General features: G+C 39.0%; 1 protein-coding gene across 1 annotated transcript in view; it reads right to left on the bottom strand.

Moving 5' to 3' along the window:
- POP1 (ribonuclease Ps) overlaps window positions 1-27,943 on the bottom strand; it is a 258,593-nt gene that overhangs the window by 75,829 nt on the left and 154,821 nt on the right. Inside the window, exons 5-6 of the mRNA XM_089416212.1 lie at window positions 7,571-7,689; window positions 6,639-7,277 (exon numbers count right to left, since the gene is read on the bottom strand). Of these exons, the coding sequence (XP_089272338.1) occupies window positions 6,639-7,277; window positions 7,571-7,689 (758 nt within the window). The remainder of the gene's footprint in view (window positions 1-6,638; window positions 7,278-7,570; window positions 7,690-27,943) is intronic.

Raw genomic sequence — 27,943 nt, 5'->3', positions numbered from 1 at the left:
CCAATCAAACTCTTCCACTAGTAGATTCAAATCAAACTTGAGACAATCCAAGGCCTTAGACCAGACCAAAAGACCTTCCTCCTCCACCAAGTCAACCTTCCAAGATGATGAACCAAACACTAGAAGTCAACTTTTGTCAAACTGCTTCAACCCAGCTTCAAGTCAGAATTTCGGCCCTACTACAGCCCTACAACTTTGGCCCTCCAACAGCTTCAGAATTTTGCACATGTGAGTCAAAGGAGAGAGAAATGGTCTCCAAACTTCTTCACTAGGGTTTCTTCTCCTTCACTAGGGTTTTTCTCCTTCTTCCAAGAATTTCGCACTCTCTTTTCTTCTCCAACAACTGCAGATTGAACTTGTTGTGAATGTGCTCCAAATGAGGTCGAGTTGTTGCCTTTATATAGTGGATTTTACCTTCCAATGAGGTCGACTTGTCTAGGTTGAGGCCGACTTGGTGGAGGAGGCCTAAATGACTCATTTTACATAAAAATAATTTTTTTTCTTGATAAACAAAGCCCAAGAAGGGTCTATTACATGATGACATGGACAAGGACTCTTGACACAAACCCTAGAAGCCTACAATGTAGGCTTTGACTTATTAATCATTGACCCAAGCACAAAACCCATGCTTTAATAAGTCAATTTCTTTTTCTTTTTTTTGACAAATACATTACATTATGACTCAAAACAATTATGAAGACCGACACTTGTTACATTCTTCAACGCTCCCTCCTAACAAGGGAGGTATTCATAATTACATATATACAAAGATACATGCAAGATCTCAAAATGATATGCTCTATTAAGAGTCATAGCACACGCAATGCTACTGATTAGATACCTGACCAAGGTATCTAACCAAGTCGGACTAAGGTGTGTTCCAAGCGTTAGCCACTCTAGGTACCATCAAGCTTTAGCTCTAACACCAACCCAAGGATCTAGGTGTCTATCCAAGGTCAAAGCTCTAAGGCCAACGACACCCTCCCTACTTCGGGATCTAGACATCATCATAGGTCGGCCAGATGTCCTCTGAAGCATCTTGTTTCCTCAAGATGCTTCATCTCTCCTTATAAAATAAACCAAATATATCCACCAATCCAAGTATGCTTCAAACATTCAACCTTATTATGGAGCGATCTGCACAAACCTTTGGGATTTTCAAATATACTGATGTTGCTTAGGTCATCATTATATTATCCAAACACATCTTATTTGGAAGCTATCTTCTTCAACTTTTCTAGTAGCTCCAAACTTGGCCTTGGCACTTCTTTCAAAAACATCCAAGTATTGTTCACAACGAATAACCATCAGTATTGCTTCATTTATTCTTCGATTTCAAACATCCTCGTGGCCTTTTCATTAAGTTATTCACTTTTCTTCAAACTCCCTCTCAACTAGGGAGATACACACTCTTCTTTATCCAAGGACAAGTCCAACAACTATCTTATTCTTCTAGTCATAAGCTTCGTCTTTTGTATTAACAATTCATTGGAGAATTTCTATCTTCCAAAACTTCACCATTCCTTAACAAGATCATCTATCAAACTTTGATTTCATCGAGGTTCTCACAACTCCCTCTTTCCATCATGCTCAACATCATCATCAAATTATCATCAAATATGAGGTAAGCATCTTCATCATCTTGAAGACTATGTACATATAAACCTTAACAACAAGTACAACCAAATACAAATATACATGTACAAAAGCATGAAGTCAACTTTATCAATATGTCATTATCATAATAAATCAAATTTTAGACATTCAAGACCTAAACCTAGTTAGGTTTTATAATCAATCAAGAGTTTCATCCATTAGACTTCTTGCAACAACATTTACTAGAGTTTCATCACAAACCCTAGATTTTATCATCAAAACTAAATCATATCAATAATAAAAAAACAATATAATTCTAGTGTTTCATCATCAAGCCCTAAAATATCAATCTCTACTAGGGTTTTGTTACAAACCCTAGATTTCAAAAACTAAAACATGAATATCAACAATCAAGTTAGCATATTATCACATCTCTATGGGTTCCATCAATACTTTCTAGAAATTTATATCAGTCTCATACTAGGGTCTTATTGTAATCCCTAGATACAAACATCAAACTCCAAAAATTAGATATACAATAAATCTTAACCAGGCTAGGGTTTCAAGTATACGAAAGCACATACACCCAAGATTTTCATTCCTAGGATTGACTATTGCAAGGGTTTTGTCATAAACCCTAATTCTATAATTCTATGGTTTTATCATATAGCCTAGACATCAGCAACAAACCATAAAAGGTTAGGGTTTCATAACATCAACAAATCTTGAACATCAAGAGAGTAGGAATTTCATCATAGGTTTCAAACTTTATCATCAAACCCTAAGTGGACTAGGGTTTCATACCCTAAGCACCAAAAGGTTAGATTTTTACAATGAACCTTAAGATTAGGGTTTTATCAAAACAAAATGACAAGAGATAATATAATAAGGGTAGATTCAATCTAACGATTAATCACCCTAACAAGAATCTTTATGATTCAAAAATCCTAGACATAAGAGGTTTAGTAATATATAAAGCAAATTTCAAATGAGAATGTTCACACCTTCTTCTGCAACAAGTTAAAATCAAAACACACCTTGAGTTGTTATTTAACAAACCTTGTAGAGTTTCTTTAGCAACAAGCCTACTTTCATGACACAAGTCCTTTCTTGAAGTTTCTTCCATAACCTCTGTGTAATCTTACAAGCTTTCCTACCAAGGAAAATACAAAGAAAGGATTATGAGTATACAATACAAATAAATCTAGGTGTGTGGAGGAAATCAAATATGAAAGAGGAAACAAAGAACAATATACTTATATTTTGGTAAAATGGTGAAGGCTCCCTCTTAATCCAATCTTTCTGAGGGATACCTATAACTTAACAAAACAAATCAAGAATTTCTAATAAGACATATAAAAGAAAAACTTTACAAAACTTAAAATAGTGATCTAGAGGAATATGCAAGGAAAGACTTAATAGTATAAGTCCTTGACTTTGAATTCTTCAGCGTTGTTCTTCTTTGGTGGAGCTTCATCAACAACATTTGCATGCTCTCTTTCTCTCTTTTTATTCCTTGTATTTTCAAGACATTGACTCTTGTAATGTCTCATCTTATGACAATTGTAGCATTCAATCTTTGATAGATCAACCTTCTTCTTTGGTCCTTTGAATTTCTTATATCCCCCCTTCTTCTTCTGATTAGTAGAGTATGCATTGGAGGTGTTGTCCTCATCTTATTGTTTGCTAATGAGATGTGGGCTTCTTCTTGACTGCAAGCATTCCACATTTGTTTAAAAGATGGTGTGTCCTTCCAACTACTAATACCTGATGCAAAAGAGCTCCATGATTTTGGTAGACTTAATAGTGCAGCAATCACAAGTTATTTTTTTGGTATAGCTTCATCAATGGCTTGGAGCTCATCTCTTATTCAGAGATCCTCACAAAATATGAAGGAATAGTATCATCTTTTGTCATCTTCATTGTTCTTAGTTCATTCTTGAGACTAGCTATTTGTCCAATGTTCTTGATGGTGAATAGTTTGGAGAGAGCTTCATACATCCCTTGTGTAGTATCTATGTTGGATATGTAGGGGATTAGATTGTCCTTTACTCCATCCACAATTAGATTCATGGCCAAGATGTCAGTTTCCCTGTACTTTTCTTTTCCTGCATCATTTGTTGGTTTTTGAACTTTCCCTTGAACAAATTCTAATACTTTATGTTTTGCAAGGATGAGATCCATCCTTTTCTTCCATGCTCTATAGTTGGTAGCTCCTTCTAACTTATTCTCTATCTTCATTGAAGTTTCCATAGATTTTATAATGTTTTCCTTACTAGATAATAGGTCTTCCTCTTCTTATATGATCCTTCTCTTTGACCCTTTTCAATAGATCTTCAAGCTGCCCTTTTCTTTCCTCCTTCACCTTAGCTTTGCTACCATGTTAAAAAACCAGAAAGGCAGAAAGATTTTCTTGTCCGGACAATTACTTGTGTTATACTTATGTTCTTATTTACTTTCTTTATATTCTTCCTTTATCCTCTTCTCATCAAGCAATCATCAAAATAAAACATGAAGATCAAGGACACCAGATATAGGCACTCAGCCAAGGCTAAAATCGTTAATAAGGGGAAAACCCAGTCAAATTCTTCCACTAGTAGATTCAAATCAAACTTGAGACAATCCAAGACCTTAGACCAGACCAAAAAACCTTCCTCCTCCACCAAGTCAACCTTCCAAGATGATGAACCAAACACTAAAAGTCAACTTTTGTCAAACTACTTCAACCCAGCTTCAAGTTAGAATTTCAGCCCTACTACAGCCCTGCAACTCTGTCCCTCCAGCAAATTCAAAATTTCACACGTGTGAGTCAAAGGAGAGAGAAAATGGTTTCCAAACTTCTTCGTTAGGGTTTCTTCTCCTTCGCTAGGGTTTTTCTCCTTCTTCCAAGAATTTCGCACTCTCTTTTCTTCTCCAACAACTGCAAATCGAACTTCTTGTGAATGTGCTCCAAATGAGGTTGAGTTGCTACCTTTATATAGTGGATTCCGCCTTGTAATGAGCTCGAGTTGCTACCTTTATATAGTGGATTCCGCCTTGTAATGAGGTCGAGTTGCTACCTTTATACAGTGGATTCCGCCTTCTAACGAGGTCGACTTGTCTAGGTTGAGGCCGACTTGGTGGAGGCCTAAATGACTCACTTTACACACAAATAAATTCTTTCTTAATAAACAAAGCCCAAGAAGGGTCTATTACATGATGACATGGACAAGGACTCTTGACACAAACCCTAGAAGCCTACAATGGAGGCTTTGACCTATTAATCATTGACTCAAGCACGAAACCCATGCTTTAATAAGTCAATTTTTTTTACAATAAAATTAATTTTTCTTTCTTTTGACAAATACATGACATTATGACTCAAATAAAATTATGAAGCCCAACACTAGTTACATTCTTCAACACATAGGAGGATGACCTCCCCAGTTGCTGAATACTAATTGATACGTGTGTAAATTTGCATAGGGGTCTCCATCAAAAGCATTGTGGACGGAAAACACTGATGAGGCAAGCAGGAAGTAGCAAACAGCGATGTAGATATCCCTGGATAGAAGGGATATGCAACTGACCTGAATTCACATAAATCTGGCCAACTCGTCTGAGGCCAGATAGAATTCTGTATAAAATTCATCTACTGTAACACAACTAAAAGAATTATAGGAAATGTTTCTGTTGTTCATGATAACATAACTTCTTAAGAACAGAAATTCCCCGGAAGATCTTGATGGTTGATCATCAGACGTACAAGAGGCTTCACACATTGGAATGCAAAGCTAGTATGATATAATCCATCAAGTACCTTGTCGCCTCAGGCAGGAAATATACGTACTGTGTACAGGTCAATCAGTAAGATTCAGTATGCAAGGACTTTCTCAAATTCCACAGAGAAACGAGTTTTGCTTGTGCAGAAAATGGTGTGTGTATGTCAATGTGCATAGACATTTACCTAAGAGAAAACCAATAGTTATGGGCAAATAACCTCTCCCTTGAAAGCAAAGGTCTTATTAAAGATGGCCTAACAGAGTCACTGTCATCAAATTTCAATCACAGAGAGACAAAGACATAATTGGGGTCATGCTTTTTTAATTAAAAGATGCAATAGTGATATTTTTGTGGTTGCCCACACTTGCTTTAATAGATGATACTTCTTCCTTTACATAATAAATCATAGTTGCTGAAAAGAACATGGTGGCCATCATTAAAAGAATCTCAAATTCTCATCCAATGTGATAATATCAGTATCGGCAAAATATCGGCGAGGGTCCAGAAAACATCTTATCGGCAATATCGGCGAAAATATAGGCAAAATATCGGCAAATATCGGCAAGCATAAAAAATCAAATTTTTCAGATTTTTAAACATAGCCGATATTTTGCCGAAATTTTGAAAATATCGCGATATTTTCGAATATCGCCAAAATTATCAACACTGTTTTCATCAACGTTCCTTCACAATTTCACATGTCAAGGTGACCACAAATTGAACTTATTTTGCAACAAATTCTACCAAGTGCATACATCATCAGAATGATGCGACAGTGACAGGCCAAGAGAAAGGGTTTACAAAGATTAAGTTAGGACCTATGTAGGTTCATCTCTGATTTCTCAAACCTGCAAAATCAGTACATCATTTATAAACCCATTGAGTTGTTTATGCATCCAGATTCCATAGCACCAAATCCTAGACTTACAACTGAATGGTCAGAAACTCATAACTACGAATGACTAACTTACAATGTCCATCTCCATAGCCACACATTGTCAGGTGAAATTGAATGATTTTCAATTATAAAATGTTGTTTTAGTATTACAAAGGATGGCAATTTGTAAAAAGCAGATAAATCAAAGATATTCACTTTTCAAATCATTGCAACAAAGTAGAATCAAATGAAAAAACAGTAAAGCTTAATCCCACTATGTCTGAAGCCAAGGTTTCTAATCCCACTATATTTATATTAAGCAAAAGGAATGTTTTCTACTTATAAAGCAATTATGTACATGAAAAATACCTTGCTGCAATGAAACAGAGGAAGCTCTACTTACCCACAAGCTGAAGAACTCTTATTATCATTCTTCAGAAGAAGAATTGGGCACGATCTGCTGAATCCTTCTTGGTATTTTTCCAATGTCACACTTCCAAGGCCCTCTTCATTTAGGTGATCATCTAGGTGAAAGAAAGCTACACGCTGCTGGTGACGCTTCTGGCTAAGTAGATGTTCAGTCAAAGGGGGATCTACAAAGAGACCCTTGCTCTGAGAATCCCATAATGTCTTGTTTTCCATATGTATAGCATGAGAATTACGTGCATTTTGAATTCCTTCTTTGGACATGGTGAAAGTGAATTTACCCCCTGATAAATTGACATTTTCTTCATTTTCATTCTTCCCCAATGTCTGTATATCTGCATTAGTACCACCTGACTCCCCTATATTAGATACTACAGAAGGGTTCCATTGTGTCTGGTCATCATGAGTCACAGAAGACACTCGAGGAAGATATTTGCATTGTTTGGCAGGTGTATCACGAGGATCATAAACTTGCATAGACAGAACAGCATTATTTGGCAGCATATCAGCATGTGCCAGAAGATATGCTTCTGAAAGCTGAGAAATCTGGGAAGTAGAGAGCCCAATACAGTCTAGACTATCTTCAAACTGAAATCCCTTAGCAGGATCACGTGGCCTATGGATCACAATCAGGTATAAATTTAATAACACCAAACTAAGCCTCTAAAACAAAACAAAATGAAGCAAAGTAAGATGAAACGATATTAATGTCCACACATAACCAAAGTAGGTCAATAAAACTCTAAATTTCAACAGGTAATGAAAGTAATAGAGCGTCTAGAGCATCTCCAAACACAAGAAGTTAAGAAAGAAGACAATGAACCTGTAGAAATAATATAACAATATTAGGTGATATTTACTTGTAGACATTTTCTTGTAAAATCTCTAAAAATAGAGAGAAAAAAATACCAAGAAATAGGATACAATATCTTCTGCAATAGTTGCAGAGCCTTTGCACCTAAAACATCCAAACGACCAAGTTCTCCTCTCCGTGGGAGGCACATGAGTTGTATGCCGTCCTCCTCAATCTGAAATGATTTACTCCATATAGGTAAGTAAAACATGATAAACATTTTGCACTTAAGAGTGTTAAATCAGAACAAGTTATGTAATCTGTTAAATCTTTGAGCTTCTTCCACCAAATACTCTTTGGCATAAGAAAAACCTTTATTACAGAGAAATAAGTTATATCAACGTCCAGAGAAGAACAATAACATTCAGTGATGCTAGCAAGTTAAAACAATGTCAAAAAAGTCCACTATCTCTTGTCATATTCAGAATGTGAGATACAAAATATCAGTGTGATGCAGCTGCAGAAGATCAAAGATAACTGGGATTCTATAGCATGTCTGTATATCATAGCCGAGTGGAAAACATCATCAATGGAGGGGTCAGCTAAAGTTGCAAACTTGAAAGCATCCATGTCCAATTCTAAAGGTGTTGCCAATCATCTACCGTAAGTACGATGTCTCTCCTGATTCTTAATAAATTTGGAAGTACTGCTGGAATTAGGATGTCCCTCCTGATCCTTAATAAATTTGGAAGTACCTGTTTTGTTGCTTGAAAGGAGTGGAACAGGGTCCCCCATTATATTTCTTCCTGAGAGGCATCTCTGCTGTCAACCAAGGTTCAAGTGTGGCTATTCATATGGAGGAAGTTGGTGATGAGATTATCCACTCCGCCTAGAAGGTCTATCCCACATTTGAAATAAACCACTATTGGCTGCAACTATGCTTGAATTTTAATGTTAAAGACAAGTCAGTTAAAAGGCATCTTAGGCATGGAAAGTCAACCATAGTCAAACATGTATAGCAGTGATGGAAATATTAGAGTGAGAGGTGGTTCTTGCATATGGAAATTGAAAAAAGCTGCAAAAATAATCTAACAAGCTTCCTATGAATTAAATTCTAATTCTTATTATTATGTACTCTGCTGCTCCCAGGATCACAATTAGGGATACCGGGTTAAACTTTGTTAGGGTTTCTGCTGAGTATTTCTTCCTGCCAAAGGCCTCCCTTGCGGCAGGGTAGGGGCGGAGTGGTTCCCCCTCCTCTCCTGGTCTCCTGGACCCTCTGGCCAGGAATTAATTTCAAGGTAGGCTGCTGCATTCAGGAGCATGGTGGCTGCCACTGTCAAAAAGTCCAACAACACAATGGCCAATCCAATGCACAGATTTGTCAAAAGAATGGAACATGTTGCAAATGTTAGAAACACTTCTGCAAAGCCCAAAAGAAAATCCATTTTCTATGCTGAGGCAGTCCTAGTGGGCAAATTTACAAGATTTTGGTTTAAATGCAAACCATGGAAAAAAGGCTGCAAAAGCATTGGATCCCCCATCTGAAAGGATATCTCCTATTCTACTTTTGCGACAAAAGCTTTTATGCATGTCAAGTCTGTTGACTGCTAAGTTGCACTTGGCAGATATTGTAATGTCCCTTCCTAAATTATTTTGGAATAGAATTTATCGACTACATTTTGGGTCCCATTCAATTTTTATTAGAAGACTTCGGAGTTAGAAATAAGATATTTTGGCATTTTGTTAGTAGCATGTGGAGCCACCCACAAAAGGATATACACACTCCCTAAGCCAATGGTTCGAAATGCATGAGAGGGACAATCGAAGGCTTGGTGAGGAACCCATGAAGCAGGGAAAAAGTTCCACAAAATCTATAAAAGGAAGGAAGCACTCCTCATTTCACTCTTTGGCATATCGAATTTCTTCTTAGTTGCTCGAGCTGATTAGCTGGGTCACTTGTTGTTTAGCACAAGTTGTCCGAGCGGAGAACTCACCCTTTCTTCGGGGGACTTCGAGAGGTTCATCCATAATCTTCCGGAGGTGATTTTCAATGTGATTTCCAGCATTTGTATTCGGAAATTTTCTTGTGGTGCATATTCCTGGAGGACGCAGTGGGGAAATTGAGTTGAGATCCTTTGCATCCTTCACAGGAGCTATTGTGGGGAGAAATTCTGGGAAAGAAGCTTTGGTGATTTGTTGTTCATTTGGGTGAGTTTTTGGGCTGAAGGTGATAGCTTCCTTCAGTAAGGATTTCGCAGTGCTTGGGCCAGCACAAAAGGAGGAGACTCGGCACACATGGGAGGTGGAGACTCGGCCATTGGAGTTGTTCTTTGCCAGGAGAAAAAAAAAGGAAGTATTAGTGGAGATGATTGCTACCTTTCTGAAGTATTTGGGAGGATTTTGCTAGTGTATTGACAGTCAGTGTGCTTCAGCAGTTCTGGAGGGCGTAGGACTCTTTGGGGGTCGATTTGGGAAGTCAAAACCAGGCCAAACCATATCTGGGATTTTGTGGGTTTTGCTTGAGAAGCCTAGATATAATTTTGCAAAATTTTTTAAGCACTGGAGTTGGGATTTTCAGCCATATATTTGCAGCAGACAATGCAAAATTGTTGGGGATTGTGCAGTCCAGCAGTTGGACAATTGATTGTAGCTCTGGATTGTCATTGCTTCACCTAAGTTTTGCTCTGCTTGCCTTTGACGCAAGCCCAGGTGTATTCCTTCCATATTTTGTACTCTTGCACCAGTTTATAATAAAATGGCTCTGCTGCTTCCATATTTCTGATTGTTATGGGTGTATTCTAATTGCATTGAAATTTTTGTGGTGAAAATTTGTTATTTACTTGCATATCATTGTTTTTCCTATTTTGGGACATTACAGTGGTATCAGACTATGTTGCAGGAAATGTGGCATAGAGGTCCGTTTCCGTACGAAAACGGGTACGAAACGTGGAAACACGTTTGGTACGGCCGTGAAACACGTTTCCGTCCGTACTGCCACGTTTCCCAAAACGGAAACGTGGCTAGTACGGCCGGAAACGCGTTTCAGGGCCGTACAACCCACGTTTCCTCATTAACTTGTGTTTTTTTAATTTTTTTTTTAATTTGTTTTTTAATTTACTTTTAGGGTATGTTAGTGACTTCTAGATGTGTGTCTAAAGTTATAAAAATGAATTTTTGCCCTAGTGTTGATATGCAGTTCATTAGGAAGTTTGAGGCATATACAGTTCATGGTAATGTTAAATTCTTAAAGTAAAAGTGATACTCCTTTATTTTTCATTTTCATCCTTTTACTTAAATTTTTAACATTACCATGAAATGACTCAGGATGTTTGAGAGTGGTTTCGCCCTCATTGGATTTCATATGGAGAAAGTAGAATTTTAGATCTCACTCAAAATCCAGCAGACTTATTTGTTTTTCAGGATTTCAGGATTGGGGGATTGCAATGTTTCCAGTGGATTTTATCATGTACTAAGGTATGGAACTTGTATTTAATCAAGAAAATCAAGCCCTCTATGCAGGGGAAACTCCCAATAATCAAGATCATGTAGGGTACTAGGGAATGAAACGTGTATTTAATCAAGAGCACTAAGGTCGTTCGACTATGTAGGAGGAGACTCCCAATACAACAGTGGTCCTTCTAAAGAATGGGATGTGGATGCAAAAAATCCTGATTTGGATCTCTCTCTTGCAGCCTTATAGTCTTTATTGTACTTGCAGCCTCATATATTAATATAAATAAAGGCTGATCTTGAGATTTGGATATATAATAAACGTTGCTTTTGCATATTCCGATATTTTTATTTTCATTATGTGATCATTCATGAGTAAATGTGATGTAAATTAAATCTTAATGTTTAAGTGTAATAAATTATAATGTATCATTTATGCTTTATGATTGCACACACACACACACACACACACATATATATATATATTCGCGTTTCCCTGTTTCCAAAATTTGGGGAGGTCGCGTTTCGTATCGCTTCCCGTTTCGGAAACTCGTACCCCTTTCCCCGTTTCGTGCAACTTAGGTATCAGAGCTCAGATCTAGGCTCAGCCCGTGGGGGACTTTTCTATGAGTGAGGAGGACAAACAGAATATTACCTACAGGAGGCAAAGGTATCAGAGCAAGGAGAGGGAGCTAGAGATCACTCCAGACACGGAGGACCGTGGGAAGGCGGTGATAGCAGAGGGCATGGGGGAGCACAAGAGCAGACAGGAGGTGGCCTTTGACAGTCTCTTGAAGGCCCTGAATGATTTGGCAAATGGGCAGAAAGAGATGTTAGATGAGATCAAAATACATAACCGGGAACTAAGCACTCAGCGAGATTTTCTATTTGGAGAGACTTCAAGAGCCTCTCAACCTAAGTTGCACAAAACGGGGAAATGGGTACGAGTTTCTGAAACGAGCATGGGTACAAAACTTGACCCCCCCAAATTTTGGAAATGGGGAAATGCATATATATATATATATATATATATATATATATATAGGACATTTAACAAATATGTGCAGTCATAAAGCACATACGATACATTCTAATTTATTACATTATCATTAAATTGTCAATTGTCAATCCATAAACTATAAGTCTCTAAATTTACATCACATTTACTCATGAATGATCACATAATGAAAATAGCAATATCCAAAATCAGTAACGAGAAATTTCTAATTTCTTGTCTCGTGCTTGATTGGGAGTCTCCTCCTACATAGTCGAACGACCTTAGTGCTCTTGATTAAATACAACTTCCATACCCTAGTACCCTACTTGCTCTTGATTATTGGGAGTCTCCCCTGCATAGAGGGCTTGGTTCTCTTGATTAAATACAAGTTCCATAGCCTAATACATGACAAAATCCAATGGAAACATTGCAATCCCCCCAATCCTGAAATCCTGAAAAATAGATAAGCCTGTTGGATTTTGAGTGAGATCTTAAATTCTACTTTCTCCAAATGAAATCCAATGAGGGCGAAACAACTCTCAAACATCCTGAGTCATTTCATGGTAATGTTAAAAATTTAAGTAAAAGGATGAAAATGAAAAATAAAGGAGAATGTCACTCTTACTTTAAGAATTTAACATTACCATGAACTACATATCAACACTAGGGCCATAGGCTTGAACATTAGGCTGCCCCACTCAAAAAAATCCTCTTTTTTATAACTTGAGAGGCATCTGGAAGTATCCAGAAGATATTTTAGTCGCCCAATAAAAAATTAGAAGCAAAAAAATAAAAATAAAATACAAGAAAAAGTCAAGTTAAAAGAGGAAACTCCACCGTACGGCCTGTAAACACGTTTTCGGCCATACTGGTCACCTTTCCTCCTCGAGAAACGGGCCATTTTCCAGGCCGTATTGTACGAGTTTCCTCGTTTCCGTTTCGTTTCCGGCCGAAAATGGACCCTTCTCCAATGTTTCTTGCAACTTAGCTCTCAATGGTTTGACCACCCTTCACCTACTGCCCAGCCATCATCCTCTAGTGGGCCAACTAGAGCAACGCTACCTTCTTTCCTACCTTTGGCACCTGGTGAACCAGGAGGATTTGATGATCAATCGCTTATGGGAGAGCATTTCAAGGAGTGGCAGTCCATGGGAGCAAACTTCAAAGAAGCACTATCTTTCAGAAATTTTTGCCAGCTCAAGCAAAATGAGAAGGGGAGGAGCTATGCAAGCCATGGCATGTAGAACTATGAGTTGCAGCGCACCATTGGGAAGATGTACTTCCGCACATACGATGGCACTACCAAGTGCACAGCACGTGCTTGGGTGGAGAAGCTGGACACCTATTTCCAGCTCAATAGGATGACAGAGGTGGAGACCATTAAAATGGCCACTTTGCATTTGGAGGGGAGGCACACGAACGGTAGTTTCATGGCTTGTCCACTCTGGATCATGCCAGCGTGACATCCTATGAGGATTTCACATTGAGAGTAGTGGAGCGTTTTGGTCGAAGGGATCTGGAGGCTCACTTCAGGGAGTTGACCCAACTCAGGCAGATAGGACATCCAAAGCATTATATTTCAGAGTTCCTGAGGGTCTCGGTCATGGTACCGTATTTGTCGAACGTGAGGAAAGTATACACATTTGTAGAGGGGTTGACAGAGCCACTGCGTGGACTGGTGAAGTCACACAGACCCTCTACTCTACTAGAGGTTGTGACTTGTACGAGAGACCTGAGGGGGGGCATCCCCAAGACTCGGACAACCTTTCCACCACGCACTCCCTACCCCCAGAAGGGGAGTGACACTGGAACACCCCCAATGCAGAGAGTAGTCCAAGGGCAGGGGCAGCTAGACAATGAGACCAAGAGAGACCTCAAGAGGAGGAAGTTGTGTTTTACATGTTGAGATCCATGGGCACCGGGCCATCGGTGCACAGCGGGAAAGGCCCATTAATCGAGGTCTTCTCGAATAGCGATCAGGAGGATGAGGTGGAGATGAAGTATGGTGGGGGAAACAACGAGCGTCCGGTAGAGAGGGGACCACCACCACATGGGGGAGCATATTTTGCACCATACGGGGGAGTCCTATCCTCTTTGTGCGGGGTTCACAAATTTTTAACCATGAGGATCAAAGGCACAGTGCAAGTGCAACGTGTCTCAGTCTTAGTAGACAGTGAGGCCACCCACAATTTTATTGATGCCCAGATGGTCCAGAGGAGAGGCATCACAACTGCAGAGTTTGAAGGGTTTTCAGTTCTGATACTAGGATACAAAACTATGCAGTGCACTCGATATGTCCCCGCTTTGACAGTGACCATGGGGAACTATTCGATGACAGACCATTTCTTCATGGTGGACGTACCAGACACCAATGTGGTGATGGGTGTCCAATGGTTGTATTCCCTTGGCCGAGTTACCACTGACTGGAGGAAACTAGAGATGGAGTTTACCGGGCCAAATGGTAAACTAGTAGTTCTTCGGGGCATGCATTCATATCCTCCACAAAGAGTCTCAACCCACAAGATGGAGGCTGATTTGAGGCATGGGGACATAGCATGGGCAGTAGAGCTGAGGATTTCAAAGGTTGGGGGACGAACCAAGCTGCCACACCCAGATATACGGGCTATACTAGACAGATATCCGGTAGTTTTTGGAGATATACCACCAGGGCAGCCACCTGACAGGGGGTTTGAGCACACTATAGAGTTGGAGCCTAGTGTGCAGGAAATCATTACTACACCCTATAGGCATCCCAAGCCTATAAGGATGAGATTAAGAGGGCCATCAGGGAGTTATTGGCCTTGGGCCACATCAGACCGAGTTCTAGTCCATTCGCTTCTTCAATCGTGCTACTGAAGAAGAAGGATGGAACTCTACGCATGTGCATTGACTATAGGGCACTCAATAAGAAGACATTGAAGAACCGGTATCTCATTCCATGTATTGATGAGTTGATGGACGAGCTTAGAGGAGCCAAATACTTCTCTAAGATAGATTTGTGGTCTGGGTATCATCAGATTCAGGTGAGGGATCAGGATATTCCGAAGACAACTTTCAGATGTCATTATGGGCATTTCGAGTTATTGGTCATGACCTTTGGGTTGACCAGTGCACCTGCTACCTTTCAGTCATGCATGAACCATTTTTTCAGAGGTCAACTGAGGAGATTTGTGCTAGTATCCTTTGATGATATCTTGACCTACAGCAAGACATGGGAGGAGCACTTGCAGCACCTAGAGGCGGTGTTACATATCTCGGAGGAGGAGCAATTCTACGCCAAGATGTCCAAGTGTCAGTTTGGGCTTACGGAGATGCTCTACTTGGGACACATCATCGGCGCAGATGGGGTCAAGGTGCACGATAAGAAGATCAGGGCCATTCGGGATTGGCCAGTACTAGAGATGTGACAGCACTGAGGGGGTTCTTGCGCATATACACTTATTACCAGAAGTTCATTAAGGGCTTCTCAATGTTGGCAACACCCGTCATTGATCTGACAAAGAAGGGGGCTTTTGCATGGACAGGTGGAACTCAGACAGCATTCGATCGCCTTAAGGAGGTGATGAGTTGTTGCCCGGTATTAGTATTCCTGGACTAACACAACCCTTCACATTGGAGTGTGATGCATCAGGTGAGGGGATCAGGGCAGTCTTGTCCCAAGGTGGGCACCCCATTGCTTTCCAGAGTCAGAAGCTCCTACCTCATGAGAGGTCATATTCCATATTCGACAAGGAGATGTTGGCCATTATGCATGCTTTGGCCAAGTTTCGACAATACTTGGTGGGTAACCGGTTTCGGGTGAAGACAGATCACAACAGTCTTTGCCACTTCATGGGGCAAAAGGGCCTCAACGATAGACAACAGAGATGGGTCAGCAAGGTGCAGGCCTATGATTTTGATATCGAGTATGTGCGGGGGAAGCACAATGTGGTAGCCGATGCACTATCTAGGAGACCTGCAGGGCTTTCACTCATGATCATTTGCCATGACTAGAAGGCACAGCTATTAATGGAGTACTCTAAGGATCGTCGGGCATGCAAGGTCTTGGAGGGAAGGTATACAGTTGAGCGCTACTGGGTGATGGACGAGGTTATATACTACAAGGGGGGCATATTTTTGGTTTCGGGGTCACAGTTGAGAGAGAGTATCCTTCATGCATATCATGATTCCCCTTTACTTAGGCACCAGGGATTCAGAAATACCTACATGGCAGTGAGAGAACGCTTCACGTGGAAGGGCCTCAAGGGGGACGTATTGAGGTATGTTCAGGAGTGTGAGGCTTGTCATAGGAACAAGGGGGAGTTGACCCATCCAGCAAGATTGTTGTAGCCACTCCCCATTCCTGAGGGGAAATGGGAGAGTATCTTTATGGACTTCATCATGGGGCTTCCCTCAGTATAGGGGAAGGATTGCATTTTTGTGGTGGTCGACCGACTGACCAAGTATGCACATTTCTTTGCCATTCCGACACAGTATTCATCTTCTTAGGTGGCAGAATTGTTCTTTAGGGAGGCATTCTACCTGCATGGGCTCCCTAAGACTCTAGTCAATGACCAAGATAGCCGATTTATAGGGGGATTCTGGCAGGAGCTTTTCAGGATAGTGGGCACAGAGCTCACCCTGAGCACTAGTTACCATCCACAAACCGACGACCAGACAGAGGGTAAACAAATGGCTAGAGGGTTATCTCAGGAACTATGTGACATGGCAACAAAGGGCATGGATTTGATGGTTGCACTTGGGAGAGTACTGCTACAACACCACACATCATATGTCCATTGGTATGTCTCCCTTCCATGCTCTATATGGTTATGATGCTTTATCTTTTGCTGACATCGTTTTTGGAGACAGTCGGGCCCCAAAGGCCAAAGATTTGATCCTAGAGAGCCAAAACATACTCAAGGCTCTTAACGATAATTTGCAGAGAACTCAGAATCAGCAGAAGATATATGCTGACAGGCATCGGGTTGAGAGGCATTTTGAGGAGGGTGACTTGGTGTACCTTCGATTGTAGCCATACTGACAGTCCACTCTGAAACAGAAGGGGGCCGAAAAGCTGCAACGATGATTTTACGGGTCGGCTAGGTTTTTACCGAGTCGGCTCTGTAACAACTCAGTCAACTTGGTAACAACCCGGTCGGCTCAGCTCTTTGAAAAAAATCCTAAAGCACATTTGTCAAAAGTTGTTCCGCCTCCTACATATCAACAGTTGGGTTGTTGTTTATTGCATATTTATAGCCCTAAAGTAATCTATCACTGTGAGAAAGTTTTGAAAATTACAAGGCCGAAGTATGGTTATCCTAGTGGCATGAATTAGAAAACTGAAACAATGCATTGAGCCATACAATGTTTTTAAAAAGGCAAATGTTCTGGCAATGGACTAATAGATACATATTTACCTCTGATTGTTCTGGAGCTTGACCAGAATTAAATCAAGGGTTTTGAGACTTCATTAGGGGCAGATTTCTTGAAATCATCTCCAGCAGTCTAGGTAGAAGCATGAGACAAGCCGTCCTGTAGCAAAGGCACAAATTTGAAGACATTTGTTGATCAATTCATTGGCTTATCATTTGGGAAGCTATGATTGGTTGCAGAGAATTGGTATTATTGTTGTTGTAGTCTAGTGATTGTCCTTGGGTTGAGGCAGAAAAGAATCTTGGCATTGGTGGCTAAGTATGAACTTTGTATTGGACAGTGCACTGGGTGCCATTTTGATATAATGGATATATTCATGAGCCTACTTTGATCATATGTTATCTTCTCTCTATATTCTAAAGTTTTGTGTTTGGAAACATGAATGAAAATCTTTAAAATTATGTTTTTTATAAATAAAAAAATATTTAATGTATTTTTAACAACGACCGAGTCATTACAACCAAACTGGCTGAGTCGATACTAGGTCGAAGTCGGAGTCGGAGCCAACCCTTGGCCGTTTCTGAACCGGAGTCGGAGTTTTAAAACATTGCTATAGGGTGATCAGGAGGGTTGGAGAGGTATCTTGTGAGTTGAAGCTACCACCAGGAAGCACGATCCACAATATTTTCCATGTTTCATGCCTCAAAAGGGTGTTGGGGCCACAGGTTACAACAATTGTGGAGTTGCCTCCACTTGATGATGAAGAGCATCTAGTTTTGGAAACGGAAGCCATCTTGGCAACCAGGGAAAGGAAGCTCTGGACAATCAGAGAATACTTGGTGCGTTGGAAGAGCTTGTTGGATGAGGATGCTACTTGGGAGGGCGAGCACATACTTGAGTATCCATCACTAAATTTGCTTGGGGACAAGCAACATTTAGGAGCGGAGGACAATAATGTCCCTTCCTAAATTATTTTGGAACAGCATTAATTTCTACATTTTGGGGCCAATTTTGGAGATAGGGCCCATTCGATTTTTATTAGACGACTTAGGAGTTAGAAGTAAGATATTTTGGCATTTTGTTAGTAGCATGTGGGGCCGCCCACACAAGGAAATACACACTCCCTAAGCCAATGGTTTGAAATGCATGAGAGGGAAAATTGAAGGCTTAGTGAGGGACCCATGAAGGAGGGAAAAAGGAAGGAAAAAGGCTCCACGAAATCTATAAAAGGAAGGCAACACTCTTCATTTGACATCTTTGGCATATCGAATTTCTTCTCAGTTGCTTGAGTTGCTTAGTCGAGTCACTTGTTGTTTAGCACAAGTTCTTTGGGCGAAGAACTCACCCTTTCTTTGAGGGACCTTGAGTACCACCCTAGAGAGATTCATCCACAATCTTCCGAAGGTGATTTTCAATGTGATTTCCAACATTTGTATTCAGAATTTTTCCTGTGGTGTGTATTCCTGGAGGACGCAGTGGGGAAATCAAGTTGAGGTCCTTTTCCATCCCTCAGAGAAGCTATTGTCGAGAGAAATTCCGAGAAAGAAGCTTTGGTGATTTGTTGTTCATTTGGGTGAGTTTTTGGGTTGAAGGTGATAGCTTCCTTCAATAAGGATTTCGCAGTTCTTGGGCTAGCGCAGAAGGAAGAGACTAGGCACACGTGGGAGGTGGAGACTCAGCCACTGGAGTTGTTCCTTGCCAGGAGAAATAAGGGAAGTATTAGTGGAGATGATTGCTACCTTATCGAAGTGTTTGGGGAGGATTTTGTTGGTGTATTGACAGTTAGTGTGCTTCAGCAGTTCTAGAGGGTGTAGGGCTCTTTCAGGGTTGATTTTGGAAGGTCAAAACCAGGCCAAACCATTTATGGGTTTTGTGGGTTTTGCTTGAGGAGCCTAGATATAATTTTACAAAAAAATTTAAGCACCGGAGGTGGGGTTTTCAGCCATATCTTTGCAGCAGACAATGCAGAATTGTTGGGGACTGCAAACTACAGCAGTTGGACAGTGGATTGTAGCTCTGGATTGTCATTACTTCACCTGGGCTTTGCTCTGCTTGCCTTTGAGGCAAGCCCACATGCATTCCTTCCATATTCTGTACTCTTGCACCAGTTTATAATAAAATGGCTCAGTTGCTTCCATATTTCTTATTGTTATGGGTGTATTCTAATTGCTTTGAAATTTTTGTGGTGAAAATTTGTTATTGATTGCATATCACTGTTTTCCTATTTTGGGACATTATAGATATATAAAGACTCCATGCCCATGACACAGAGTGTACAACAAAAATTTTCCAAAGTTCAAAAGTCAACAGGGCTTTTCAGCCCTTTTCACCTTCTTCTTTCTTCTTGAATCCTCAAATTCTGCAACCCTGCGGGGATATTGTAAAAATGTCACTAGCCTGATGAATAAAGCTATGTAACAGGCCTAGGTGACTTGGGATTTGATCAACAATTTAGTACACCTTGGAGTGGCTTTTCACTTGGTTAATTATTCTCAATTTTCAATGGAAAAAAATTAATTGAGTTTTTTTCACTCCTCGCATACCCCCAGAGCCAAGGTGATGGCTTGAAGGTTGAGACCCTACTCCATCTTAGTGTCTATGGTCAATGTATATTACCATGTTAGGTCATCTTTGAAATTTCACGAATTCGACCAAGTTAAGATACGAATTTTTAATAATTAAAAATCTCCCACGAGACCAGATTTCTAATTATTTTTTATGTAAGATGTAATAATCTGATGTCAGAAAATGTTGACAGTGTATGAGTAATCAAAATTAGACCTCTCCACCTCAACATTCTTCTAGGACATACTTTGACGGGTGAAAAATCACTTCTATCCCCTCAAAACCCACTTTTCCTAAAGTCTAGTGGGGAAATCAGGAATAAATTGGCAGAAAATAAACAAGTGGAGAATATTAATTAATAATTCCACATGCCAAATGATGAGGAAATGAGTTGAAAAATCAACTCAGGTCAAAAGTTAGTCAAAGACAAGTTGGATGGGTGATATGGCATCACACATCATCAAAAGTTAATGAACTCAACAAATCGATTTCGTGGGCCAGAATTAAGGGTACAATTTTCCTATCTAGCAGCTCGAATCTCCTTGTGATGATCAGCACAAATGTTGGAGGATCAGTTAAGGATTTGATTTCCATTTGTGTGGTAGTGTGTCTCCATTATTCCTCACACTTGGCACCTACACTATAGTCCAGCTCCACGCAAATCAGCTCAAGCCGCCTCTATGCAAATCCTACAGCACTCTACACGCAGTTTGTTGGGAGATTGATTGGCTCAGTTTTCAAAGGTGTCATTGCTTTGTTTTATGGTTGAGGATTTCATGGGAGTTGGCTCCCTTTCCACCTACTAGAATCCACAATTGGCATCTACACAAGGGAACTCGAATTTGCACATGGAAAATATGTTGTCCAGGCTCAAGGAAACGACTACCACATATGGGAATTCAACTTACAGTTTGCTAGGGTCTCTGACACTTGGAATTCCACTTGCTATCATTGGGATTTTCACCTCTCCACTTGTCATTTGGCATTCACATTGAGATTCTTTCCACTTTGTGTATAAATCCACCATGAGAGCTCTCATTTGCCCATGGTTGGAAGCTTGTGCTTATTGTTACTATGCTGGAATTGATATTGAATTAATAAAAGACTTTGGGGGATACTTCTTGGTGTTCTGAGGCTATTGCTTGTGGATGAGGTATAATGTTCCATTTTATGTTGTTATGCATGCTATGATTATTTTCCCTTGAGTTTTATATTTGCAATCTAGTTGATTTTGTGCATTTCCTAAGGGCATTATTGTCTAAGGAGGGGAGATTTGTAATTATTTACAATCTCCTTTGACCTTGCCATATCTTGTGCATTGTTGCAATTTGTTGTTCTCGGTTTCACAAGAAATTCAACCTTGCCTCTATATGACAAGACTCCTTTGCACTAACAATTGGTTTGCAAGTTTTTTTTATGTACAAAGGCAGGTTACCAAATCCCTTTGGAGTTAGGGGAAGTCTTCGGTTGGACCTGTTGACCCTTCCGCCTACACCTACCTATAGGTCAGTGAGAAAAGCCTTCAACCCCACAAAGTGTGGTTGGTGGCAGGGAACTCAGAGAAGGGGCTGTCACACTAATCCCGACTCTCTCCGTTTGAGCTATCTCCTAGGTTAGCTAAGGGGGGTGGTCCCTAATGAAAAGTTAAGTTAAATGATGTGAGTTTCTAGGAAAATTTTATAGTGAAAATGGATTACTTTTAAGGATTTTATGGGCAGATATGAAGTGAGCAACTTGAAATAACAATGTCAATCTAATATGATTAAAAACCATAAAACCAGTACCTTATAAGGAATTTTCTCAACAATTTAAAGATATATTTGCTCAAAGTAAAATGCAATGCTCTCAAAAGAGAAAACAAAGTAACCCTAAAATGTAAATAAGAATTGTTAGCACAAGATATGTAAGATACAAAATGCTTTTGAGATAATCAACTTTATAAATCAAAACATGTGAAACATATCTTGCCAAAACACAAAAATTAGTAATTAACTTGGAAATGTAAAAGAAAGGAAGTGCTAAACCAAGACATCAATATGCAATTAAACTCGAAACATGAAAAGAAAACACTTGTTTGAAATGATTACAATACTTGCTTTTGGAATAGACTTTGCATATGAAAACTCAAACCATCAAGAGACAAGTAAGCAAATGTAATGGAAAGTGCTCTTGGTTAATTTTATTAATTAGCTCTACAACAAGATTACAATTTAACTCTTCAATCCTCAGACCTCACCCTCGCCCAATGATATGGATATCACAGTGAGGAGTCAATAGAGGGGTAGAAGATCCCTAAGATGTCTACTTCAACCAACTTATGTTGGAAGTAAAATTTTAATGAGGCTTGAGGCCTTCCTACACTAAAATGCCTAGATGAAATGTAAATTGTGTTAATTCCCCAAATTAAAATAATGATACATGCAAATGCTTCAAAGAGATTGATTTGCAATGCTTGAGAATGAAATAGTGTTCAACATAAGTTGCAATTATAACTTCAACTGGAAGAATAAAATTAGCTTACAAGTGTTGCATCTGTTTCATCAATGAATTAAAATGATACAAGTAATTTGCTTGAAAGTAAAATTTGTTTCAAATAGGCAATGACAATAAATTGCTCCAATATTCAAGATAACAATGTAGCATAGAATTGAAGCATGTATTCAAGTGCTCATGAAACAATCTACGAAGGTAAATGGAAATGAATCAAAGTTTGTTAAGAATATAAAATGCTTGCATGTAAAGGATGAATTTCCCAAAGTAAAGTGTAAGCTTGTAGCTTCAAGCAACAATGAGATAGATAATGCAAAGCTCAAATGAAATTGTAACAAACTTTAACTTAATGAAATGTGATAGTGAGGTTGTGTTAATTCCCAATTAAAGCATGCATGTAAGTGAATGAAGTATGAAAGCTTAAACCATGCAAATGTCAATCCACCCAAGAGAAGCCTCCCTCTAAATGGGGAGATAGGATACCATGGGAGAAATCCCAAGCTCCCACAAGCAAATTAGATATTTTATTAATATTACAATGAGAAGAGGGCCCTTAAAGGTTCTCAACTATACTTCAAGGAGAGTCCTCACAATAATTGCTTGAAACTTGGACACTAGACCTCCTTTCTTGAAAAAGTAGTGACAAGATCTCCCAAAACTTATGCAAGGGAAACAAGGTGTGAGTTTTCGACAAATGCCCATGGCTTAAAAAGGAAAATGGGCAACCCTCTAATGAACTCGACTTGGCCAAAATAAGCCTCAAAAGGGCTCACGAAATCCTTGGAAATCGAACCCCCAACACTTGCCGAAGGTCCTGCAAACACTTGTTAGATGTTGCGGGAAGTTGCTCTTCAAAATCTGCGACACAAGAGTTAGCAATGGCTGCAAAATAAGTTAAGTATTAATGGAAAAACCAGTAAGATAAAATGTATATGTACAGCTATAATTTACAAAAGGCTAAGCTAAAGAGTGAGAGTAAACTCTCATTTTTGCTTAGCCATCTTCAAGCTCTTAGATAGCAAATGAAAGAAATGAAGTACAATGTTTTTTAAAAGAGATTTAAATTTAGAAGTTCTCGGCTTGTGTACAAGCTATGTGCCAAAATCCCTGCAAAACCACTTTGTAAGATAAGACTATGAAGGTTTAAAGAACAAATGAGAGCTCCTTTAAGAATGTATCAAGAGTGGGTTGGTCTCTCGAAAGGCTTCCCCTCACGCTTGATTTTGTAATCCCAACAAGATGTTCCCTCTACAAAACTTCAATCAAGAATTAGTTCCATATAGATTTAGCAATAAACAATGATAAGAAACTCTAGAGATTTATTTAAAACCAACTAGAGCATTCTATACCTAGAGCATACTTCTAAATCAAATGTCAATGCAAGATAGCTCTATATTAACAAATCTACAAGAGCATATGGAAGCAAATTAGATCAAAGCATGAGTAAAAAAAATTATACCAATGCTCAACAATTCATCACACTCGAAAAGGAGGAACACCTCATGAATGAAACTCCAAAGTCTTTATTGATATTTCTGAAAGTGTACAAGGCAGCAGCACTTCCGCAAGCACAATAACTAGTAACAATATTATTACAATGTGAGAGCCCATGGCTCTATTATATAGAGAGTTGGGAGCAAATCCCAATGAAGAATGACAATGACAAATGGCATTGGAGCCAATCCCAATGTAGAAGTGATTAAACAAGTGGCATGAGGTGACAATCCCAAAGAGAAATTCGAATTTGTTGAATGGAGCTCCAATGCCAAGTGTAAAAATCGAATTCTGGCAAGTAGACATCATTTTCTTCTTCACTTACGTGCCAAATTCGAATTTTATAGTGGAACGACAAGTGTATATGGGTGTTAACCCATGTGGGAACAATTTCCCACAAAAATCTCCACCAAATGTTCTCCCAAATCCTCCCAAATGTGCATTAACTTTACAAATTCGAATTTCCAAGCAGCTTTTTCATTTAATGCCAGAAATTCGATTTTATTTGAGCACATGTCCTTTCCTTGATTTTAGGAGTCCACATACCCTTGGGACTTCACTTTAAATCCCCCATAATTTTCCACTTCATTTCCACAACATTTAGCATGTGTGGATATTTATTTTTCTCCATTTATTTAATTTATGGCTTAATTAATTGCCAAATTTCTCACTAAACTTAGGAAATGTGGGTTTTGAGGGTCCAAAACACATTATTAACCCATCAAAGTGTGTCATAGTAGAAAATTGAGGGTGAGAGGTGTAAATTTGATTACTCATACCCCATACAACTTCTATAGACTACACTTATTACAATTTAAATACAATTTTATTTGCAATTTTTGACCTGCGGGAAATCTAAAAAATTAAAAAATAACTACCAAGACCTAACCAAATTCCACGAAATTTTTTGTGTGATCTGGTATGATAATATACATCGATTCTAGACACTAAGATGTGTCAGGGGCTCAACCTTCAAACCGTCACTCCGGCTTTGGGGTAAAACATGAGCGAAAAAACCTAGAAAATTATGTGCCTCTGAAAAAGAAGGGATAATTAACCAGATAAAAAAAACACTATAAAATGTACTCGTTTGCTGATCGAGTCCCAACATCCTAAGCCTGTTACAGACTCAAAACTCATCATTACTAGTATCACTTATTACAATTCCCCATAGGGTGTGGAATCTGGGTACAAGAAAGATGATGAAAAGATAGAAGTAGAGTTAAAAAACTCCGTTGACTGATAATATCTGATGGTACAAGTGTCCTCTGGATCATCCTTAGGCATGAGTCTTCATATAATCATCAAGTGCCAATCCAGTGGTCAACAGGACCATCCAACTCCAAATATCTCAAAGAGCTCACAAGCCACACAAGAATTCTCCAAGGATATCAAGAGACATAATTGAAAGGGGGTTTCATGAGCCCTATGCTTCTATCCCATCTCTATAAACCAAAATATTTTATTTTCCTATTTGTGCAAGTATTGATTTTATCAAGCGATTGAACGCTAGATCATTGGGTTTAGGCCCATTTTTCTCTCATCAAGGCAGCGCTTGCGAGTTGATTTGAGTGAGGAAATTTGTAATATAAATGTATTTTATATTTGCATTGGATATTTAAATTCTTTCCATCTCATGCCATCAAATTTCCTTGCACATTTTCACATCTTATTTCGCTGTTTTTTAATTGTCTTCTCACTGTTTTTTGTGGACAGATTCAGTGGTTGTCAAGATACACTAAATTTGCAGACTTTGGGTCAGCGAGGAGGCTTGTTAAAGATTGTCTTTTAGGACTGAGTTTTGATCCCCTGAAAGCTATCTTCTTGGACAGATTGCGCTAAGAGTGAAAGTCAATGAATTTCTCCAAGACTCCTTCCCTTTTTCGTTGTCTATTCTTCATCCAAGACCTCACATGATTGAGGGATTCTAACCATTTTTTATTCACATCAAGGCTTCCAAGTCTTTCTCTTGTAATAGTTTCCTCAAATAGATTTGTAGTCATTTATTTGTGACTTGGGAGAGAGCGATCTTGGTTTCCAAAAACACATATTGTAAACTCTTCCCAAAAGCTAAGTCCTTCATCTCTATAAGAGGGCCATCACATCCTTGGCCAATAATAAAACAATTTTTTCTTTGGAAGCTTGGCGATTATCCCCTTGGCATCCGACTCCTCCTCACTTTTGAGAGAAGGTCCCTCTTTGCATGGTGTTTGATTTGAGTTCTATTTCCTTTCTTTGAAGTTAGATCTAATTTGTAAACTTCTATCATCTTCCCTTTTCATGTTAATTTGTTTATTTCACATGTTCACACTATGTATCTACCAATGCGCATTTCCTTGTGAGTTATATTATTCATTTCAAGTTTCATCCCATTCTCTACATGCTAAGTCACTTGCTTATTTACAGGATTGTGCTCTCAAGGATTTAACTTCATTTTCATTGCAAGTTTCTTCTCTTACATGCTATTTTTTCAAGCTAATTCACTTTCGTGTTCATGCTAATGTTCTTCTGCAATCTAGTTTAAGCTGCACGAAATTTTTGACTTCATGCTAATCTAGTTTCATGCTCATTCACTAGTCTTGAGTTAATTGTCTCATTTTGATTTAGCATCCAACCATTCACTTGTATATGCTCTCAATATTTTGATTTTATTTACATACAAGTGATATTTAATTGGTTGGTTTAGTTTACTTGTAGCTTACTTGATTTAGATTTGCTTATTCACATCATGTCTAATTTAACTTAGTTCATTTTCTCATTTGCAATTTGCTACTTCACTTTGAATTTGCAATTTGTCATTTTGCTCTCTAAAACTAACATCCAACACAAGTTGGTTGTATGGAGACTAGGACCCCTTCCTCAATTCTCGTTACCCAAGTTTGTGAGAAGGTAAACATGTGACCATGTACTTAGGGTATGCCTAAGTGTTGCATCAGAATGGTGGCACATGGGTAGACTTGAGGGACTAGGTGGATCTTTGGTAATGAAGCTAAGCTTCTCCACTTGAGGCCCCTTGCTACTATCCCTATCCTTACAAAGGCAAAAGTTTAGAGAGGAAGTTTTCACCTTAAAGTAGATTAGAGTAGAACTGATAAAATTAACTAAGAGCATTCTATGTTACATCATTTTACTTTTCTTGCAACAATTCTCATGCTTATGCTATCTTGGGTTTATTAAGTTTCAATTGCAAGGATCATTTACTTTTCAAGTGGCATTTCATTTTTTGCAAGTATTGTGGGTTTAACTTTACAAGCATTCATTCATATTATTGTACTTGGAGTATTTTATTCAAAGTTCATTTTGTTTATCTTGAAGCATTTGGAGTTTATTTACTTCCTTTGGAATATCTCTCATTGGTGCAACTTTCACCTCAAGTTATCTCATGTGAACGACTTTACATTTCCAAGTGCAATTGTACCTTGTTATTTTCCATTACATGTTCTTACGTTGCAAGTTTAATTTACTTCCTTGAGCATTTATCTTTTGCAAGTTATTTATTGGCATTGGTCTTATTATTTCAAATCTTGCAAGGATTCTATTTTTTTGAATATCATTGTTTATCTATTTACTTTACATGCTCATGGTTATATCATTTACTTGTTGAAGTACTTGCATGTTGTATTTTGATGGTTGAATCTATTAATTTGGCAGCTTAGGGACAAATTCCCTCCTTTGGACAGTGTTCCTCATGAAGAAAGACACCTCCTAACCCTTGGAAGAATTTAATTCGTTTAAGGAAAAATGTATTTTTTAAGGTGAAAACCGACATGTGCACAAAAGTACAGGTCAGCTTTAAAGAAAAACTAGGCACCCTTGGAAGCATATAAATACAAGACAACTCAACCTCATTTGATCATCATCATCAAGCATCTTTTTCTCTCTCTTCTTTGATTGGCTCGTGCAGGTCTCAAATTGATTCGTGAAATTGGTTCATACAAGTCCGAAGTTGCAATGTCTGAGCTCGCACGTGCGAAAAGAAGAAATTGACTCAGGGTCTGTTGTCGCTTAAATTGTACAAGCGATATGCGACAACGATCACGTCGGGGGCTATTACTCGAATCCCCGACCTCTCCGTTCTAGATGTCTCCCAATAGCGGGCTATGGGAGTTAGTCCCTATGAAATGTGAAGATGGGA

The sequence above is a fragment of the Pinus tabuliformis genome, chromosome 3_2 (assembly GCF_031772625.1).
Source record: "Pinus tabuliformis cultivar Carrire ecotype Pingquan chromosome 3_2, CPIR1, whole genome shotgun sequence".
Classification (NCBI taxonomy): domain Eukaryota; kingdom Viridiplantae; phylum Streptophyta; class Pinopsida; order Pinales; family Pinaceae; genus Pinus; species Pinus tabuliformis.
The sequence above is the reverse complement of the archived record's forward strand: the minus strand, read 5'-3'. Positions and strand labels throughout refer to the sequence as shown.